This window comes from Ostrea edulis, chromosome 7, assembly GCF_947568905.1.
Source record: "Ostrea edulis chromosome 7, xbOstEdul1.1, whole genome shotgun sequence".
Lineage (NCBI taxonomy): Eukaryota > Metazoa > Mollusca > Bivalvia > Ostreida > Ostreidae > Ostrea > Ostrea edulis.
Genome location: NC_079170.1, coordinates 69,297,884 through 69,321,483, shown reverse-complemented (window position 1 = coordinate 69,321,483; position 23,600 = coordinate 69,297,884). Strand labels below are relative to the sequence as shown.

Here is a 23,600-nt window from a genome sequence, read left to right as displayed (position 1 = left end):
CTGACACAAAAATTGGTCAAGACCAGTGTGTCCTGACCTTGAACTAAAACAAGGTCAAGGTCACCAATAGAATATACTAGAATTCTTCATTACGTAATACTTGGGTTATCATTAAGGACTATGATGCCGGAACTTTTTGTAAAATGAAATTTTTATTTCAGAATATTGATTTTATCTTCAACTGCGTGGAGTCGACAGAACTGGTGAAGGTTACAGTGTATATTACAAGTGTTCCCATGCCAACCAAAGAACATAAACGAATCACAAAGGGTGTTGTCATGATACCAGGTATTAATAAGCACCCAATTCTAAATGAGTTCATGCAGTGTCTCTGGAAGTGCTACAAAACAAATCATTTTGAATTTCAAAACTTGGATACATATTTAAAAGAAAATCACTTTAAAATTTAAAACTAAAGATCAGTTTCAGTCACAATCATGATAAAATGTCATTACCATGATGAAATAGTAATATTCCTTATTCAGCCAAGGGTTTCTAATTCAATCTTGATAATTATGTATATTTTCAAGATACTTAGATATTGGGACAGAAAATGTAGATTCACTAGATCGATAATCTATCTTTCATTCCTCTCTGTCTCTTTCTCCTGTTTGTCTTTCTGTCTCTTTCTCTCCTGCTTGTCTTTCTGTCTCTGTCTCTTTCTCTCCTACTCTCTCTCTCTCTCTCTCTCTCTCTCTCTCTCTCCTGCTTGTCTTTCTGTCTCTTTCTCTCCTGCTTGTCTTTCTGTCTCTCTCTCCTGCTTCTCTCTCTCTCTCTCTCTCTCTCTCTCTCTCTCTCTCTCTCTCTCTCTCTCTCTCCTGCTTGTCTTTCTGTCTCTTTCTCTCCTGTTTGTCTTTCTGTCTCAGTCTCTCCTGCTTGTCTTTCTGTCTCTCTGTCTCTGTTTCTCTCCTGCTTGTCTCTCTCTTTCTCTCCTGTTTGTCTTTCTGTCTCTGTTTCTTTCTCTCCTGCTTGTCTTTCTATCTCTATGTCTCTTTCTCTCCTGCTTGTCTTTCTGTCTGTCTCCTGCTTGTCTTTCTGTCTCTCTTTCTATCCTGCTTGTCTTTCTGTCTCTTTCTCTCTTGCTTGTCTTTCTGTCTATCTGTCTCAGTCAATACATTTAATCATTCAGTGCATGAAGTTGAGACTTGTTTAATATATTGTACATTGTGGAGTCATGTTTTTATATATTTTTTTAATTTGTAGGGTTCTCATGGAAACCAAAAATTAAAGTATGGACCACGCTTAGTGAAAATGTTTATGAAGTTCATCTATGGTTCTCGCCTTTATATCCTGGGGCAGAGTATTATAAAATTCAGCTACACAGCAAATACCTGGAAAACAGCACAGATCTTCATGCCGTAAGTCAGGCATGAATGAATGAATTAACAGCACAGATCTACATGTAGTGTCAAGCATGAATGAGTTAACTGCACAGATCTACATGTAATAAATCAAACATGAATGAATGAATTAACAGCACAGATCTACATGTAGTGTCAAGCATGAATGAGTTAACTGCACAGATCTACATGTAATAAATCAAACATGAATGAATTAATTAACCGCACAGATCTACATGTAGTGTCAAGCATGAATGAGTTAACTGCACAGATCTACATGTACATATAATAAATCAAGCATGAATGAATTAATTAACCGCACAGGTCTACATGTAGTGTCAAGCATGATTGAATTAACTGCATGAATCTTCATGTAATTAGGCAGGCATGAATGAATTAATTAACTGCACAGATCTACATGTAATTAGGCAGGCATGAATGAATTAATTAACTGCATGGATCTTCATGTAATTAGCCAGGCATGAATGGATTAATTAACTGCATGGATCTTCATGTAATAAGTCAAGCATGAATGAATCTGATGTATTAGAATGAAACTTTTGAACTTTGTAGAATATGACATGATATCCTCTTCTGTATCTTTCATCCAATGAGAGAATTTATAAAATGTACAATTATATGCACACATTCGTAAGTCTCTTTCATTCAATGAGAGAATTTATGAAATGTACACTTATAAGCACACATCCATAAGTCTCTGATTTAATTCTTTAATTCAAAAACTTTAATTAATGTGTAAGTGTCAAAGTTTATATTCTGTGTAGATATTCAGGGACACCATGTCAAAAGCTTTAATTCATAATTGCATATCTAAGATTTTTGTGATTGCAAGTCATTCTATTGAACCCCATTTACACACCATAAACAGGTTCATTGACTGTTAGATACAAAAACTTATTCCTAAATCATTCCACCATCAGGAGAAGGGTTGATATATATATTATTGATGAGATCGGTATCGCAGTAAGTCAGTTTTCCTTATTGCTATGATTGCAAATGTCACCAAATAGCCAAATTATATATGAATGTATTCTTTTGAACCTCCTTTACACATTATTAACCCTGTATTGAACAGAAAACAATTTCTGATAAAAAAAAAATCTGTGATGTTAGGAACCATACCAATTTTAAAAAAGTGTTAATTGTGGTACTGACTAAAACCCGGTCTCGGTCGCGGTCTTCGGTCTCGGTCCCGTGACTAAAACCCGGTCTTCGGTCCCAGATTTTTTTTATTCGATAAAAACAGAATTTATCAGAATATTTTAGCCCCAATTTCTCGTTAATTTAGATATGACATATCATGCCTGCATTTTGATAGTTGATTGATCATATTATTGTCTTCTTTCGTAAAATAGGATGTGAAAACTCTGGGACCGGTGGGACCGAGAAGTAAAAACAGTGCTAAAAGCCGGTCCCGGTCTCGATATTTTTTATTTTTCCTAAATAGCCGCTTTAATCTACTTTTTCATTAAAAAAGATAAAGGTGTTATATTCAATGACATTCCTTTGTATGCACATGTATGTTTCTGATTTATTGTATGTTTGTGTTTTATTCCAATTTTCCTTTTTATGTCAAAATCGAACCCAACTGCGTGATTTCTTTTCCTCCCAAATGAACGCGTTACATTACATTTTCATAAAAGGATAAAGATGTAGAAGAGAAATAATATATATGTACTTATCCTGGTGTATTTGTTTGTAATTTACTGTTGGATGTAGTTTTTACAAAATTAATTTTTATTTTCATTTAGGTCAAACACCTGACCACACGATTGATAAAATTTTCAAATTCAATGTTGGTGTATTCCGAATCGGGTCTCTGTATATGTACATGTATATACGGCTGACTGCTCTCTCTCTCTCTCTCTCTCTCTCTCTCATATTTACGAGTGCATCGTGAGAATTGCATTAACTTGTTAAATTATGATGTTATATTAGTTGTTTTAATCGGGGAGGAAAAGCCTCTATGATACAAAGTAGAGTGCACGTGCAAAATATGAGTCCAGAATGTATGATGTATGAAGTACTTAAAAAAATTATGTTCATTAGTGAAATGAAAAAAAACAAAACCAAATAGTGTCCTTGAATTTTATTATAATTATTGAAACATGAATATAATTATTGTTGATAGCGAAACAAAATTAATGTGCACTCTTGTCAACAACAATTCCCCCCCCCCCCCCCTTCCAGAAAGATTCTGGATACAAGAATGATGCTTTAGAAAAGCAAATGTTAAATTTCATTTTTATGCCCCCCCCCGTAATCGGATATTCGGGGCGCATTTATATAGTTTTTGGTCCATCCGTCTGTTTGTCAGCAAAAACTTGAACCTTCGGCATAACTTTTGAATGCATGTTGATAGGGTTTTCATATTTCACATGTGCACTCCTTGCGACAAGACCTTTCTTTACATGCAATTCTTCACCTTTCAAATTTGACCTACTTTTGAAAATCTTTAACCTTAGCCATAACTTTTGAATGGTTAGTAAAAATACATGAGGGTATAAAATGCAATAGTAGGCCTATTTGTATTTTCAAAACTGAAATTTATTTCTTAAATGAATTTACATGTATGTCTTGCATATTTATAAATGTAGATTTCATTGTATGTAAATTTGTCAGTTTATGTCAAATTTTTGCACTTTGAAATATAAGATATTTTGAAAATAGGAAACAAACAGTTTTTGTGCAGCATAATTAATATGTTTGTACACATACGTATATAACTATTCACAATAAATATAGTTACCACATAATATTACAGTAAAACATACCATAGATTATTTGAAGATCATCTAAAGTCAGAGGGTATCTTCTGTGTAAGTAAAACACTTTTATAGATACGATAGATATATTAGGTGGATTTTTTTAAAGCATTGTATCTAAAAGAACCAAAACTGAAAAAAAGAAAACTAAGTATCAAATAAGAAAGGAAAAAATATTTTATAGTTATTATTCATTGGTTATATACAAATATATTTAAAATATATACCCATATAAAGAGATCGGGTACAGAATACAAAACATGAATCTTTGAAAACAGATTTTGACGGGAAGAAATAAAATAAATGAACAAATAAACTAACTGTAAATTACAAACAAATACACCAGGATAAGTACATATATATTATTTTCCTTCTACATCCTTATCTTCTTATAAAAAGGTAGTGTAACGCGATCATTTGGGAGAAAATGTCACGTACATGTAGTTGAGTTCGATTCTGGCATAGATCTAAATATAATTAAAGAATATTGGAATAAAAAACCTACACACACAATAAATCAGAAATATATGTATACAAAGGGATGCCATTGAGTATCACGTCCTTATCTTTTTTATGAAAAGGTAGATTAAAGCGGCTATTGAGGAAAAATGTTGAGACCGGGACCGGCTTTTAGCGTTGTTTTTATTTCTCGGTCCCACCGGTCCCGGAGTTTTCACATAATATTTTACGAAAGAAGAAAATAATATGATCAATTTACTATCAGAATGCAGGCATGAGATGTCATACCTAAGTTAATGAGAAATGGGGCTCAAATATCCTGATATATTCTGTTTTTATCGAATAAAAGTATCTGGGACCTGGACCGAAGACCGGGTTTTAGTCACGAGACCGAAGACCGGGACCGAGACCGGGTTTTAGTCAGTACTGTTAATTGTGGTGTCATTGATAGATTTAGAGGAAAATTTAAAGGACCAACATTTTAATATTTAACCTTCTGAATTGTCAGAAGTTATTATGAGTACTTATATATTTGTTTGTTTGTCAAACTGATTTTTCTTTTTAAATGTTTTTCAGCCCTTTGGGAACTTCACGTTTCAGAATGTGCCTTGCAAGAAAAATTACACAGTTCAGGTGAGAGAGAGAGAGAGACTAAATATGCTAAATGTAAATCAACAAACAATAGACCGACCCTGTACAGCAAACAAGATTGGCTTTCTGTATTTGATCAAACTGCTACCATCTGGCACTGTCGCAAACCATGCCCAATATGTACAACCCTCTCCCATCCCAATATGTATGATCCTTTCCTAGCCCAAATATGTACGATCCTCTCCCATCCCAATATGTACGATCCTCTCCTAGCCCAAATATGTATGATCCTCTCCCATCCCAATATGTACGATCCTCTCCTACTTTCCCAATATGTAAGATCCTCTCCCATCCCAATATGTACGATCCTTTTCTAGCCCATCTGACCTGGCAAGAGAGCACTCTGCTGACTCTGGACTGACGTGGCTTGAGATGATGGCAGATGGTAACTTTAACCAAAAGACTGCCTAGCTATGCCATTACAGAGCCATTTTTGAATGATTTAGGTTTGCAGTTTCTAATTAATGCAACATTTTGGCGCAATATAATTATTGCAATACAATTTATAAGTAGCTCCTTCATTGAATCCTTCTACATTTGTATAAAATTTACATTCCATGTGCTGCACTTTTAATTTGTCACAGGTTTCAGTGGAATTACTGAAAACGTGGAAATGTTTTATTCATATGCACTCAATATAGGTAAATGATAATAAATGTTTATAAGGCACCTGCAGTATTATTAATTAAGGTGTATGCATGTACTCAATTTGAGCTGAATATTTTCAAATTCCATTTTCCCATTTTTATTGTTTACATTGCTGAACTAAAGTATTTCTAATGGTCAACCAAAATTTAAATATCAGTTGTTGAGTTACAAGAAGTGAGATACAGCACTCACAATTCTTTATTATGTAAACAATCAAGGCTGTGTTATTATTGTTTTTGTTTACATATACATGCAGATTGCTTAATAGGAAATATTACATGTTTAAAACAAAATGAGATGTACTAAACACTGGAAACTTTTTAATTATGTTCAGAATTAACTTATAAATTGGAAATAAATCTGCTTCAAATGAAACATTTACTGGTATAATTAACCTATGTAAACAACAATGGCATCGGCCTTGTTTATATAGCAAGGAATCGTGAGCTCTCATGTACTTCGACAACTGGCATGCAAATGTTTGCTGATGACCAAAAGAAATATCTTACTTATAAGATAAGCATTTTAAACATGAAAATTGGAAAAATAAAATTTGAAAATTTTCAGCTCAAAATCGTGTCCATGCTCTTTTAAGTTTAAAACAATCATGAACTTTCACTCTGTCGACCTTGATCATTTCTGTTTGACTTTTATGTTGAACTTTGTAATAACCATTAGGAACAAAATACTTGTTGGGGGCAGATCTGGTAAAAATGAAGTTTATTTTGAGAATAAATGAAAAAAAATGGACAAATGTACAGAGTATTAGCGCAATATTAGGTAAATGGTTACTTAATTTTGTCTTCACCGTACAAATTACCAAGATGACCCAGCAGAGACTACAATGAACATTGTCAGCTTCTGGAAAGTTTCTCCATTGAAATCAATTTTGACATCAAGTCTATCACATTTTGAACATTGATCTAAAATAAAGTTTGTCTATAACAATTGTCCTCATGGAATGTTAACATTTCTTGGTTAATGCCAATGATAAAGTATATTTAAAACGCGTAGACTTTGAGTGTCTAGATCATTGTCTATAACCTCGGATGATAGTGATTTTGCAATTTGAAATAAAGAGATCTGCATGCTTTATTCTTTTTCTTTTGCATTATTTTATTTTCCATGTCTTTGTTATTTTTTAAAAGTTTGATATAACTGATTTCAGTGTCATATTTTTACTCTAAAACTTTGTGAACATTCATCTAAAATTTAGGTACCATAAAATCCTCAAGATTTATATTAAACAGACTATTTGTTCATATTACTGAATTTTATCAAACTTTCTCAAATGTCATCCTTCCAAAAGACCAGGCTCTCTATTTGTTTGAAAGTTGATAAGTCAAGATAATATTTCATTGAGATGGAATATTTCAAGATTTTGTGTGAACAAAATTTCTAGTGCTTGGAAGATATAAGACTTCGAGGCCAGTTTGAAAGGACACTTTAAGATAGGATGCCCCCTTTCTAGAGCACCTGTTTGAATTCAAAGTAAAAGTCAAACATCAAGGTCAAAGGTCAGATTTGTGCGTAGGACTTTGTCATAATCAAAGGTATAGAGCTTACAAACGCAATTTCATCACATTCCTCTGTTTACAGATCCGACCGTATGACAATCAACGAGCTTTGTTCAACCATTATTTTTCATCACAGACTGTTGAAGTTGGTGGTAAGTATTGATTGATTTATATAGCAGTAGCTGACGCGGCAGTCCTGTTAATTAAAGAGGAGGTTAGTGACCACTCTTTTGATTCAGGACTAACGGTTCACTGTCTCCTGCTTTTGATACAGAGTCTGAGAATAATAAAATCCTTCATTAAAAACAAGTGTGAGATAGGGAAATTCTACCGAGGGAACAAAATTCATAGTCTTAAGACGAAGCATTGCCAAGTCCTAAACAGCAAATCTTGACCCCGAGGTGAAATTTTCCAATGTTGCATGCGTAAATACTGAAGTATTATTATGTATCTCCTTCAAAGGGGAGACATATTGTTTTTGTCATTTTTCTTCTTATTCTTCTTCTTCAACCAAATTTTGTCCAGGCTCTAACTAGAGACACCTTTGACTTTAAGACTTCAAACTTGGAACATAAGGAGATGGTATAAAGGAGGGGTGCCCACCCCCAAAACTTTTGACCTTAACCTACTTATAAAATCAAGGTAAATCTTTTATGTCAACATATAGTCCAGGCCAATAGCTGAGAACTCTTTGACATTACGATTTCAAACTTGGAACGTGGCAAGAGGACATAGATACCAGGTACACCTTCCACTTACAGTGTCAAGGTCACTCTTTTACATCAAGATTATAACTTAGAAAGCAGATATTAAGACAAGAGGTACTGTACCGAAATCTTTGACCTTGACCCATTTCTTCATTCAAGGTCACTCTTTTACATCAAAGTATAGTCAAAACTCTAACCTGAGAACCCTTTGACATTAGGATTTCAAGCTTACAACATGGAAAGCAGACATTAAGACAAGATGTACTGTACCAACATTTTTGACCTTGACCCATATCTTCATTCAATGTCATGTTTAAAAAAAACTTGATGATTTCATAACTAAGATTTGTTTGACATCAAGACTGCAAACTTGTAATATGGAAAGGGAATATTGAGGAGGGGGTTCACATCACCAACATTTTTTACCTTTACCTACTTATATTGTCAAGGTCACTCTTACATCAAAGTATAGTCCAGACCATAATCTGAGAACCCTTTGACATTAGTTTTTCAAACTTACAACATGGAAGGCAGAATTAAGACAAGATGTACTGTACCAATTTTTTTTTTACCTTGACACATTCCTTGGAAAGCAGACATTAAGACTAGATGAGATCATGGTTAAATGCACTGCAGAATTTTTTTTATCTTGACCCATGCCTCTTGCGCTTGCACTCATTATTGTTGCCCCGGTTATTAGACAATCAAACTTTGAAGGGGAGACCTCTGTTGTTGTTTTTTTCTCTGTTTTTTTGTAAAAACAAAACAATACCCACTAGTTTTTCTTTCATTTTATACACAATTTGGTGACATTAACGTGGGAGCTTTGATAAAATCCCCATTAAACCTCAATTGCAGAGACTAATTAGACAGTCAAAACGAGTATGCCTGATTATGTTTTACTCTTTATGTGTTAATTAAAAATCCACAAAAATCTCACATGGCTATCTCACATGCATAAAGTCTGCCTCACACTAGTGATGATGTAAGAAAGAAAAATCTCACATGGCTATCTCACATGTATAAAGTCTGTCTCACACTAATGATGATGTGATAAAACATGATATCACATGGACATTGATATACAGATGTATGTAATGAAATAAGATAAATATAGAATTGTTAATGTCGATATCAGTTCCCGTTTTGAATGAGCCCGTAATGGTTGAAATACTGATAAATTGCAGCTATCTCCTCTACTCCTGAAAGTATCGACCATGCATCGGTATGACATAAATAGAGCTAATTAATTTAACACACAGTTTATATGCAATAGATGCATGGATGAATGCTGAAGACATTAAATTACAAAGCATGACAATATATGCGTGATAGATAGTTTTGGGTTAATTGTAAACTGTGAAACGAAACACAAAGAAATAACATGAAATAAAACAAAATCAAAATGGAGCAGATTGTACCCGCGAGTGCCCAGTAGTTGTGCGCTTAAGAAAATATTCGTTTCAAGAAACAGTAAAATGAAATATTAGTTAATCTCACATGATATTTTAATTTACCATGTTAAAATCTTACTTTCTCTTTATTCGAAATATTTCAAAGCGGTTTATCAAATTTATTATTGAGGCACAAAACAAGTGAAGTTCAACGTCGGCCATATTTGTTTAGGACCAGTAGTCGTGCACCCGGATGTAGCAGTAAAATGAGGCTAAGGAAACACATTTTATTGTTCGGTAACTTTTTTACCGCATTCCTTTTATGCATTTACACTTCTATACAGTGACTAGAAAGAAAATATTACATTAAATCAAATAAATCCCATAGTGCCCTTCTCCATGTGAACACTTCCTTTTCACGTTAAGAGTTTGGATGGTGACACTAGGCGTATACTTATTCGCTGCCTTGCGGGCACTAATGCACACATCCTTGACAGCCAGATAGACATTGATAAGTCGACTAGGACTGTAATGTGTCAACTTAACATTTGATTTTTTTTTCTTTGAAGTCTAAAAACATTAAAAGAGATAACTTGTATGGCTATGCATTGATTCCCGACATTTTGAGCAACATTCCAAATGCATAAGGACTACCAACTTTTCAATAAACAAACAAATAAAATGTTTGGCCTTATAAACCAATCGAAATACACGACAACCTTCACATTGGATTATACTAATTAGCCATGTGCTTGGTACGGCCACCGGTTGCGGTTCAGCATGATTAACACGTGCTTTCACAGTCAGGGAAAAAAGCATTAACAAAATGGTGGGTATTTTGGGTGTATAATTGTATTATTATCATTCCTTCCTGTTTGCTTCCTATATTTCACTCAGTGTAAAAATATGGATGCTCTCTTTAATTATCTTCAAAAATCAGCTCCTCATGACGTAATATTTAGGCATGGGCCCCAACAATGACAACAAACAAAATGGCGCACGACTACTGGGCACGCACGACTTTAGGACCTTCAGCCATATATTAACTGAACTCTCTAATTCAACAATGATAAAGGAAAGCTAATCTCATCAGGCCCCTGGGAAAGTTGCTAAATTTATTAAAGAAATTCGCCTCCCCTTTGATGTGGTACATTCTAAACGGTCCATTTTTTGCATAACCCGTTGTCTGAGAAATTAGAAAGCAAAAGCACAAAATAATAAATTATCATGTTACATATCTAACTATATTGTATTCGTATACTATGTCCTTGACTGGCAGTAGCTTGCACCTCAGCAGTTCTAGATAAAATAACATGTACATGTTCTGATGTTCTCTACTTTCTCAGACAGCTGCTTCGTCAAACAAGGTTAGATACTATTACAGATAGACCACTCAGTCAACCTGAAATACCACTACAAAGGGGAGGTGAATTTCATTTAGACGTGGAAACTTTCACAGGGGCCTAAAAGGCTTTCATGTATTACCATTCTTTTATCATTTATAAATAGTTTGGTTATACAATGTACAATCTGTTTCCTTTCGTTTTATTTATTAGATTTTGTTTCAATTTGATTTTGTTTTAATAGGTTTCCTTTTATTTTGTTTCAATTTCATTTCACATTTTACAGCTGCCTGATAGTTTTGTTTTTATTTTGTATATATAGATATCATTTATATCTTATTTTTTAAGATCTTGTAAACTCTTTATGAGAGCAAAATACTAATGACTAATCTCCGTCATACTAATGTAACCAGCATTATATAGTCCTAAATATCCCCCCGTAGTCTGGGTAGTCAGGGTTACAAGTGAAAATGATAAAACTGTCAGATTGAAGTGTTATATTAATCATGTGGAAAATACAGGAAATCATATACACAAGTCTGAAGAATTCTGAGTAATTTTAAAAATTATTGAAGGTGGATAGGTGAATGTTTATTAGGTGATCGACCACTCTTTATAACCTGCCTCTGTCAGCTCACTAATTGTGTGGATTGGTGAGTGTTTATTAGGTGGCCACTCTTTATGAAAGGTGAAGATAACGAACAGTGATCAATGTCATAACTCCTATAAGCAATACAAAATAGATAGTTGGGCAAACACGGACCCCTCAACACACCAGAGGTGGGATCAGGTGCCTAGGAGGAGTAAGCATCCCCTGTTGACCGGTCACACCCTCTGCGAGTCCTATATATCTTGATCAGGTAAATGGAGTTATCCGTAGTGAAAATTATATAAAGAAAACTAATATAATCATTAAGGGTTGAGATGAGTTTCCATTGTGAATGTTCATGATTATAAAATAATTAATGTATGTGCAATCTAATTAAAATTAGCTGATTTGAATCCACGAAGCGGTAGTGTAGACGTATGTGTGAAAGAATACAATTGAAAGAGTTTTATGATGACCAGTAATAAATATGTGTTTACAAAAAGAGGAATTTAAGTGTTATTACTTAATTAAATTAGATATTGTCTAAAAGGCACCTGGTTTCCATAGTAACAATGGGAAAAATTTGTTTGAATATTTCTTATCAGACTATTTATCATGAATATTTTATGAGTTTCAACCATATCTATTTGCATGCCACTTTCCGCATTTTTCACAATTTACTTGATGCTTGGCAAATGCTGATTTTGACTCTTGATGTTCATTAAATTCATCATGATGATTAACATTCTAATTATGTTAGAATTAATTATCACCATTAAATTGTTTGGGATGTACGTAGCAATAATTACATGGTATATAAATTAAATTAACTCAGCTGCCAAATCCCAAATTTTAGGAAACTTTGTTTAGGAAAATTTGTTAAATTGTAGCAGTTTGCTGATAGAAATCGGCGCAGTTGAAAACACTGAGAGTTGGCTCGTCTGATTAAGAATTGTGTTGACATTTCAGATTGTATGGCTCCCTCCATCAGACCATTAGAACCCGCAACCTCCAAGCTGGTCACTCTCGTCAGTATTCCAATACTATTGGTGATTGTCGGCACCATCACCGCGGTTTTCTTCTTCAAGCGAGGTACGGATTTAGCTATAGGATCTGAGTAGTAGATACAGCCTCACTACCTCAGAGGTGAGAGTGCTCACTCACTAAGTGATTAAGCCACACTACCTCGGAGGTGAGAGTGTTCACTCACAAAGTGATTAAGCCACACTACCTCAGAGGTGAGAGTGTTCACTCACAAAGTGATTAAGCCACACTACCTCGGAGGTGAGAGTGCTCACTCACAAAGTGATTAAGCCACACTACCTCAGAGGTGAGAGTGTTCACTCACAAAGTGATTAAGTCACACTACCTCAGAGGTGAGAGTGTTCACTCACAAAGTGATTCAGTCACACTACCTCAGAGGTGAGAGTGCTCACTCGCAAAGTGATTAAGCCACACTACCTCAGAGGTGAGAGTGTTCACTCACAAAGTGATTAAGCCACACTACCTCAGAGGTGAGAGTGTTCACTCACAAAGTGATTAAGTCACACTACCTTGGAGGTGAGAGTGCTCACTCACAAAGTGTTGCTGGCTCTCAGTGGTCGGTTTCCCACGGGTGCTTCTAATTGATTCTCTCTGTGTGGACTCGTAACCATGGTTTGCGACGATACCAAGTCCTATGTTCAATCCCCTGAGGTGGGTCAGACATAGCTTTAGAAGTCGATGCGTCCTGTGTTCAATCTCTGGGTATGTGAGTCTGAGTCAGGCATGGAACTTTGAAATAGTTAGTGACTGTTCCTTCTTGAAGTTCCTAGCTTTACAAGTTAATGCTTGACATTGGAGGTAAGGATGAAGGTGTAATGGATGAGACCTTATAAACATACCAGTGTAAATTCTCCCATGGTGGGAAGCGAGATAATGATAAACAACCCTCACTGATTTTAGCTTGAGTGATTGGTCTATCAATTTGACCACTTGACCACTTTGTTTCAGATAGCAAAGATTTTCATCTAGCCCATTAATTTTTAAAATCACTTTTTTGGAAAAAAAAACAAACCCTTTTTACCAAATTAAAGAACAAAATCATAAATTACTTTGGGTTTTTACTGACAAAGAAGAAAAATGAGTTAACAAATATAACAAACCCAAACAAGTCAGATAATATGGAACATAAAACCTGTTATTGTATCACAGGATCCAGTCATGCAAGGTTAGTTCAGTTCAACTAACAGCTATTGACTGGATATTGTGTAGTTAATGATATAGAAATATATGAAATAATGGGAAGTTAATTTTCAGTTAAAGTTACCTAACCTGTGTGCAACTGGGTTCAGAGTATTATATCTAAGTACATCTATGAATTTCAAATGCTGATAAAAAATGTTACAGTGGCACAGTTAATGGTTTGGTTTTTTTTTTTTAAAAAAGATGTAGCTGGCTGTAAACTTAGAAGACAGTATCGGTCGACTGAAAACTGCGAATCGGCACCCAATAATGCAGGTATGACATATATATATTATCACAGTTGGATCGTGTTGAAGCAACAGGCATGCAGAGATCATCAGATCACATGAGATGGTAAGCGTCAAATTTAATCTTATGATCCGCTCCTGTCAACACTAACACTGTCTCATTGTGAATCGGCTGCACTACACTAATGTAAAACGGTGTTTGTTATCAAGTTCAATGTTATTCCATGTTTTCCGTTGTATTTTCTCGCAGGATGTAAGATTCACTGCACACTTGACGGTGTACTAGTAACAGTTATCTGCCCCTGATTGACTACATACTAGACAGTGTACTAGTAACAGTTATTTACCCCTGATTGACTACATACTACACAGTGTACTAGTAACAGTTATCTGCCCCTGATTAACTACACACTAGGCAGTGTACTAGAAACAGTTATCTGCCCCTGATTGACTACACACTAGACACTGTACTAGTAACAGTTATCTGCCCCTGATTGACTACACACTAGAAACACATTTAATTAGACAGTGTACTAGATACAGTTATCTGCCCCTGATTGACTACACACTAAACAGTGTACTAGTAACAGTTATCTGCCCCTGATTGACTACATATTAGACAGTGTACTAGTAACAGTTATCTGCCCCTGATTAACTACACACTAGGCATTGTACTAGTAACAGTTATCTGCCCCTGATTGACTACATACTAGACAGTGTACTAGTAACAGTTATCTGCCCCTGATTGATTTCACACTAGACAGTGAACTAGTAACAGTTATCTGCCCCTCATTGACTACACACTAGACATTGTACTAGTAACAGTTATCTGTCCATGATTGAATACACAATAGACAGTGTACTAGTAACAGTTATCTGCACCTGATTGACTACAAAGTAGACAGTGTACTAGTAACAGTTATCTGCCCCTGATTGACTACACACTAGACATTGTACTAGTAACAGTTATCTGCCCCTGATTGACTACACACTAGACATTGTACTAGTAACAGTTATCTGCCCCTGATTGACTACACACTAGACATTGTACTAGTAACAGTTCTCTGCCCCTGATAGACTACACACTAGACATTGTACTAGTAACAGTTATCTGCCCCTGATTGACTACATACTAGACACTGTACTAGTAACAGTTATCTGTCCCTGATTGACTACAAAGTAGACAGTGTACTAGTAACAGTTATCTGTCCCTGATTGACTACACACTAGACATTGTACTAGTAACAGTTATCTGTCCCTGATTGACTACATACTAGACAGTGTACTAGTAACAGTTATCTGTCCCTGATTGACTACACACTAGACATTGTACTAGTAACAGTTATCTGTCCCTGATTGACTACATACTAGACAGTGTACTAATAACAGTTATCTGTCCCTGATTGACTTACACACTAGAAACACACTAGACAGTGTACTAGTAACAGTTATCTGCCCCTGATTGACTACATCCTAGACAGTGTACTAGTAACAGTTATCTGCCCCTGATTGACTACACACTAGACAGTGTACTAGTAACAGTCATCTGCCCCTGATTAACTACACACTAGGCATTGTACTAGTAACAGTTATCTGCCCCTGATTGACTACATACTAGACAGTGTACTAGTAACAGTTATCTGCCCCTGATTAACTACACACTAGGCATTGTACTAGTAACAGTTATCTGCCCCTGATTGACTACATACTAGACAGTGTACTAGTAACAGTTATCTGCCCCTGATTCATTTCACACTAGACAGTGAACTAGTAACAGTTATCTGCCCCTCATTGACTACACACTAGACATTGTACTAGTAACAGTTATCTGTCCATGATTGAATACATAATAGACAGTGTACTAGTAACAGTTATCTGCACCTGATTGACTGCAAAGTAGACAGTGTACTAGTAACAGTTATCTGTCCCTGATTGACTACACACTAGACATTGTACTAGTAACAGTTATCTGCCCCTGATTGACTACATACTAGACACTGTACTAGTAACAGTTATCTGTCCCTGATTGACTACAAAGTAGACAGTGTACTAGTAACAGTTATCTGCCCCTGATTGACTACACACTAGACATTGTACTAGTAACAGTTATCTGTCCCTGATTGACTACAGACTAGACAGTGTACTAGTAACAGTTAGCTGCCCCTGATTGACTACACACTAGACATTGTACTAGTAACAGTTATCTGCCCCTGATTGACTACACACTAGAAACACAGAAGACAGTATACTAGTAACAGTTATCTGCCCCTGATTGACTGCACACTAGACAGTGTACTAGTAACAGTTATCTGCCCCTGATTGACTACACACTAGAAACACATTTAATTAGACAGTGTACTAGATACAGTTATCTGCCCCTGATTGACTACACACTAAACAGTGTACTAGTAACAGTTATCTGCCCCTGATTGACTACATACTAGACAGTGTACTAGTAACAGTTATCTGCCCCTGATTAACTACACACTAGGCATTGTACTAGTAACAGTTATCTGCCCCTGATTGACTACATACTAGACAGTGTACTAGTAACAGTTATCTGCCCCTGATTGATTTCACACTAGACAGTGAACTAGTAACAGTTATCTGCCCCTCATTGACTACACACTAGACATTGTACTAGTAACAGTTATCTGTCCATGATTGAATACATAATAGACAGTGTACTAGTAACAGTTATCTGCACCTGATTGACTACAAAGTAGACAGTGTACTAGTAACAGTTATCTGCCCCTGATTGACTACACACTAGACATTGTACTAGTAACAGTTATCTGCCCCTGATTGACTACACACTAGACATTGTACTAGTAACAGTTATCTGCCCCTGATTGACTACACACTAGACATTGTACTAGTAACAGTTATCTGCCCCTGATTGACTACACACTAGACATTGTACTAGTAACAGTTATCTGCCCCTGATTGACTACATACTAGACACTGTACTAGTAACAGTTATCTGTCCCTGATTGACTACAAAGTAGACAGTGTACTAGTAACAGTTATCTGTCCCTGATTGACTACACACTAGACATTGTACTAGTAACAGTTATCTGTCCCTGATTGACTACATACTAGACAGTGTACTAGTAACAGTTATCTGCCCCTGATTGACTACATACTACACAGTGTACTAGTAACAGTTATCTGCCCCTGATTGACTACATACTAGACAGTGTACTAGTAACAGTTATCTGCCCCTGATTAACTACACACTAGGCATTGTACTAGTAACAGTTATCTGCCCCTGATTGACTATATACTAGACAGTGTACTAGTAACAGTTATCTGCCCCTGATTGATTTCACACTAGACAGTGAACTAGTAACAGTTATCTGCCCCTGATTGACTACACACTAGACATTGTACTAGTAACAGTTATCTCTCCATGATTGAATACATAATAGACAGTGTACTAGTAACAGTTATCTGCACCTGATTGACTTCAAAGTAGACAGTGTACTAGTAACAGTTATCTGCCCCTGATTGACTACACACTAGACATTGTACTAGTAACAGTTATCTGCCCCTGATTGACTACACACTAGACATTGTACTAGTAACAGTTATCTGCCCCTGATTGACTACACACTAGAAACACAGAAGACAGTATACTAGTAACAGTTATCTGCCCCTGATTGACTGCACACTAGACAGTGTACTAGTAACAGTTATCTGCCCCTGATTGACTACACACTAGAAACACATTTAATTAGACAGTGTACTAGATACAGTTATCTGCCCCTGATTGACTACACACTAAACAGTGTACTAGTAACAGTTATCTGCCCCTGATTGACTACATACTAGACAGTGTACTAGTAACAGTTATCTGCCCCTGATTAACTACACACTAGGCATTGTACTAGTAACAGTTATCTGCCCCTGATTGACTACATACTAGACAGTGTACTAGTAACAGTTATCTGCCCCTGATTGATTTCACACTAGACAGTGAACTAGTAACAGTTATCTGCCCCTCATTGACTACACACTAGACATTGTACTAGTAACAGTTATCTGTCCATGATTGAATACATAATAGACAGTGTACTAGTAACAGTTATCTGCACCTGATTGACTACAAAGTAGACAGTGTACTAGTAACAGTTATCTGCCCCTGATTGACTACACACTAGACATTGTACTAGTAACAGTTATCTGCCCCTGATTGACTACACACTAGACATTGTACTAGTAACAGTTATCTGCCCCTGATTGACTACACACTAGACATTGTACTAGTAACAGTTATCTGCCCCTGATTGACTACACACTAGACATTGTACTAGTAACAGTTATCTGCCCCTGATTGACTACATACTAGACACTGTACTAGTAACAGTTATCTGTCCCTGATTGACTACAAAGTAGACAGTGTACTAGTAACAGTTATCTGTCCCTGATTGACTACACACTAGACATTGTACTAGTAACAGTTATCTGTCCCTGATTGACTACATACTAGACAGTGTACTAGTAACAGTTATCTGCCCCTGATTGACTACATACTACACAGTGTACTAGTAACAGTTATCTGCCCCTGATTGACTACACACTAGACACTGTACTAGTAACAGTTATCTGCCCCTGATTAACTACACACTAGGCATTGTACTAGTAACAGTTATCTGCCCCTGATTGACTATATACTAGACAGTGTACTAGTAACAGTTATCTGCCCCTGATTGATTTCACACTAGACAGTGAACTAGTAACAGTTATCTGCCCCTGATTGACTACACACTAGACATTGTACTAGTAACAGTTATCTCTCCATGATTGAATACATAATAGACAGTGTACTAGTAACAGTTATCTGCACCTGATTGACTTCAAAGTAGACAGTGTACTAGTAACAGTTATCTGCCCCTGATTGACTACACACTAGACATTGTACTAGTAACAGTTATCTGCCCCTGATTGACTACATACTAGACAGTGTACTAGTAACAGTTATCTGTCCCTGATTGACTACAAAGTAGACAGTGTACTAGTAACAGTTATCTGTCCCTGATTGACTACACACTAGACATTGTACTAGTAACAGTTATCTGTCCCTGATTGACTACATACTAGACAGTGTACTAGTAACAGTTATCTGTCCCTGATTAACTACACACTAGGCATTGTACTAGTAACAGTTATCTGCTCCTGATTGACTTACACACTAGAAACACACTAGACAGTGTACTAGTAACAGTTATCTGCCCCTGATTGACTACATACTAGACAGTGTACTAATAACAGTTATCTGTCCCTGATTGACTACACACTAGAAACACACTAGACAGTGTACTAGTAACAGTTATCTGTCCCTGATTGACTACACACTAGACATTGTACTAGTAACAGTTATCTGCCCCTGATTGACTACATACTAGACACTGTACTAGTAACAGTTATCTGTCCCTGATTGACTACACACTACACAGTGTACTAGTAACAGTTATCTGCCCCTGATTGACTACATACTAGACAGTGTACTAGTAACAGTTATCTATCCCTGATTGACTACAGACTAGACACTGTACTAGTAACAGTTATCTGTCCCTGATTGACTACACACTACACAGCGTACTAGTAACAGTTATCTGCACCTGATTGACTACATACTAGACAGTGTACTAGTAACAGTTATCTATCCCTGATTGACTACAGACTAGACAGTGTACTATTAACAGTTAGCTGCCCCTGATTGACTACACACTAGACATTGTACTAGTAACAGTTATCTGCCCCTGATTGACTACACACTAGAAACACAGAAGACAGTATACTAGTAACAGTTATCTGCCCCTGATTGACTGCACACTAGACAGTGTACTAGTAACAGTTATCTGCCCCTGATTGACTACACACTAGATACACATTAGACAGTGTACTAGTAACAGTTATCTGCCCCTGATTGACTACACACTAGAAACACATTAGACAGCGTACTAGTAACAGTTATCTGCACCTGATTGACTACACACTAGAAACACACTAGGCATTGTAGTAGTAACAGTTATTTGCCCCTGATTGACTACACACTAGAAACACATTAGACAGTGTACTAGTAAGAGTTATCTGCCCCTGATTGACTACACACTAAACAGTGTACTAGTAACAGTTTTCTGCCCCTGATTAACTACATATTAGACAGTGTACTAGTAACAATTATCTGTCCCTGATTGACTACACACTAGACACTGTACTAGTAACAGTTATCTGTCCCTGATTGACTACACACTAGACATTGTACTAGTAACAGTTATCTGTCCCTGATTGACTTACACACTAAAAACACACTAAACAGCGTACTAGTAACAGTTATCTGCACCTGATTGACTACCTACTAGACAGTGTACTAATAACAGTTATATATCCCTGATTTACTACATACTAGACATTGTACTAGTAACAGTCATCTGCCCCTGATTGACTACATACTAGACAATGTACTGGTAACAGTTATCTGCCCCTGATTGACTACACACTAGAAACACATTAGACAGTGTACTAGTAACAGTTATCTGCCCCTGATTGACTACACACTAGAAACACATTAGACAGTGTACTAGTAACAGTTATCTGCCCCTGATTGACTACACACTAGAAACACATTAGACAGTGTACTAGTAACAGTTATCTGCCCCTGATTGACTACACACTAGAAACACATTAGACAGTGTACTAGTAACAGTTATCTGCCCCTGATTGACTACACACTAGAAACACATTAGACAGTGTACTAGTAACAGTTATCTGCCCCTGATTGACTACATACTAGACACTGTACTAGTAACAGTTATCTGCCCCTGATTGACTTACACACTAGACATTGTACTAGTAACAGTTATCTGTCCCTGATTGACTACACACTAGACAGTGTACTAGTAACAGTTATCTGTCCCTGATTGACTACATACTAGACAGTGTACTAGTAACAGTTATCTGCACCCGATTGACTACACACTGGAAACACACTAGACAGTGTACTAGTAACAGTTATCTGCCCCTGATTGACTTACACACTAGACATTGTACTAGTAACAGTTATCTGCCCCTGATTGACTACATACTAGACAGTGTACTAGTAACAGTTATCTGTCCCTGATTGACTTACACACTAGAAACACACTAGACAGTGTACTAGTAACATTTATCTGCCCCTGATTGACTACACACTGGAAACACGTTAGACAGTGTACTAGTAACAGTTATCTGCCCCTGATTGACTACACACTAGAAACACATTAGACAGTGTACTAGTAACAGTTATCTTCCCCTGATTTACTACATACTAGACATTGTACTAGTAACAGTCATCTGCCCCTGATTAACTATATACTAGACAGTGTACTAGTAACAGTTATCTGCCCCTGATTGACTACACACTAGGCATTGTACTAGTAACAGTTATCTGCCCCTGATTGACTACATACTAGACAGTGTACTAGTAACAGTTATCTGCCCCTGATTGATTTCACACTAGACAGTGAACTAGTAACAGTAATCTGCCCCTCATTGACTAAACACTAGACACTGTACTAGTAACAGTTATCTGTCCCTGATTGAATACATAATAGACAGCGTACTAGTAACAGTTATCTGCACCTGATTGACTACCTACTAGACAGTGTACTAATAACAGTTATATATCCCTGATTCACTACATACTAGACATTGTACTAGTAACAGTCATCTGACCCTGATTGACTACATAATAGACAATGTACTAGTAACAGTTATATATCCCTGACTGACTACATACTAGACAGTGTACTAGTAACAGTTATCTGCCCCTGATTGACTACACACTAGAAACACATTAGACAGTGTACTAGTAACAGTTATCTGCCCCTGATTGACTACAGACTAGACACTGTACTAGTAACAGTTATCTGTCCCTGATTGACTACAAAGTAGACATTGTACTAGTAACAGTTATCTGTACCTGATTGACTACATACTAGACATTGTACTAGTAACAGTTATCTGCACCCGATTGACTACACACTGGAAACACACTAGACAGTGTACTAGTAACAGTTATCTGCCCCTGATTGACTTACCCACTAGACATTGTACTAGTAACAGTTATCTGTCCCTGATTGACTACACACTAGACAGTGTACTAGTAACAGTCATCTGCCCCTCATTGACTACATACTAGACAGTGTACTAGTAACAGTTATCTGCCCCTGATTGACTACACACTAGACATTGTACTAGTAACAGTCATCTGCCCCTGATTGATTACATACTAGACAGTGTACTAGTAACAGTTATCTGCCCCTGATTGACTACACACTAGACATTGTACTAGTAACAGTTATCTGCCCCTGATTGACTACACACTAGACAGTTTACTAGTAACAGTCATCTGCCCCTGATTGACTACATACTAGACAGTGTACTAGTAACAGTTATCTGCCCCTGATTGATTTCACACTAGACAGTGAACTAGTAACAGCTATTTGCCCCTGATTGACTACACACTAGACACTGTACTAGTAACAGTTATCTGTCCCTGATTGACTACATACTAGACAGTGTACTAATAAGTTATCTGCCCCTGATTGACTACATACTAGACAGTGTACTAGTAACAGTCATCTGCCCCTGATTGACTACATACTAGAAACACATTACACAGTGTACTAGTAACAGTTATCTGCCCCTGATTGACTACACACTAGAAACACATTACACAGTGTACTAGTAACAGTTATCTGCCCCTGATTGACTACACACTAGACATTGTACTAGTAACAGTTATCTACCTCTGATTGACTACATTCTAGACAGTGTACTAGTAACAGTTTTCTGCCCCTGATTGACTACATACTAGACAGTGTACTAGTAACAGTTATCTGCCCCTGATTGATTTCACACTAGACAGTGTACTATTAACAGTTATCTGCCCCTGATTGACTACACACTAAACAGTGTACTAGTAACAGTTATCTGCCCCTGATTAACTACATACTAGACAGTGTACTAGTAACAATTATCTGTCCCTGATTGACTACACACTAGACAGTGTACTAGTAACAGTTATCTGCCCCTGATTGACTACATACTAGACAGTGTACTAGTAACAGTTATCTGTCCCTGATTGACTACACACTAGACAGTGTACTAGTAACAGTTATCTGCCCCTGATTAACTACATACTAGACAGTGTACTAGTAACAGTTATCTGTACCTGATTGACTACACACTGGAAACACACTAGACAGTGTACTAGTAACAGTTATCTGCCCCTGATTGACTACATACTAGACAGTGTACTAGTAACAATTATCTGTCCCTGATTGACTACACACTAGACAGTGTACTAGTAACAATTATCTGTCCCTGATTGACTACACACTAGACAGTGTACTAGTAACAGTTATCTGCCCCTGATTAACTACATACTAGACAGTGTACTAGTAACAGTTATCTGCCCCTGATTGACTACACACTGGAAACACACTAGACAGTGTACTAGTAACAGTTATCTGCCCCTGATTGACTACACACTAGACATTGTACTAGTAACAATTATCTACCCCTGATTGACTACACACTAGACAGTGTACTGGAAACAGTTATATGTCCCTGATTTAATTTTTATTAGCTCACCTGAGCTGAAAGCTCAAGTGAGGTTTTCTGATCGCCTGTTGTTGTCTGTCCGT

General features: G+C 36.5%; 1 protein-coding gene across 1 annotated transcript in view; it reads left to right on the top strand.

The window, feature by feature from the left end:
• The window catches only part of LOC125656315 (uncharacterized), a 74,467-nt gene that overhangs the window by 41,590 nt on the left and 9,277 nt on the right, over nucleotides 1-23,600 (top strand). The window contains exons 5-10 of the mRNA XM_056145209.1: nucleotides 162-288; nucleotides 1,204-1,358; nucleotides 5,162-5,218; nucleotides 7,484-7,553; nucleotides 12,404-12,526; nucleotides 13,862-13,933. Of these exons, the coding sequence (XP_056001184.1) occupies nucleotides 162-288; nucleotides 1,204-1,358; nucleotides 5,162-5,218; nucleotides 7,484-7,553; nucleotides 12,404-12,526; nucleotides 13,862-13,933 (604 nt within the window). The remainder of the gene's footprint in view (nucleotides 1-161; nucleotides 289-1,203; nucleotides 1,359-5,161; nucleotides 5,219-7,483; nucleotides 7,554-12,403; nucleotides 12,527-13,861; nucleotides 13,934-23,600) is intronic.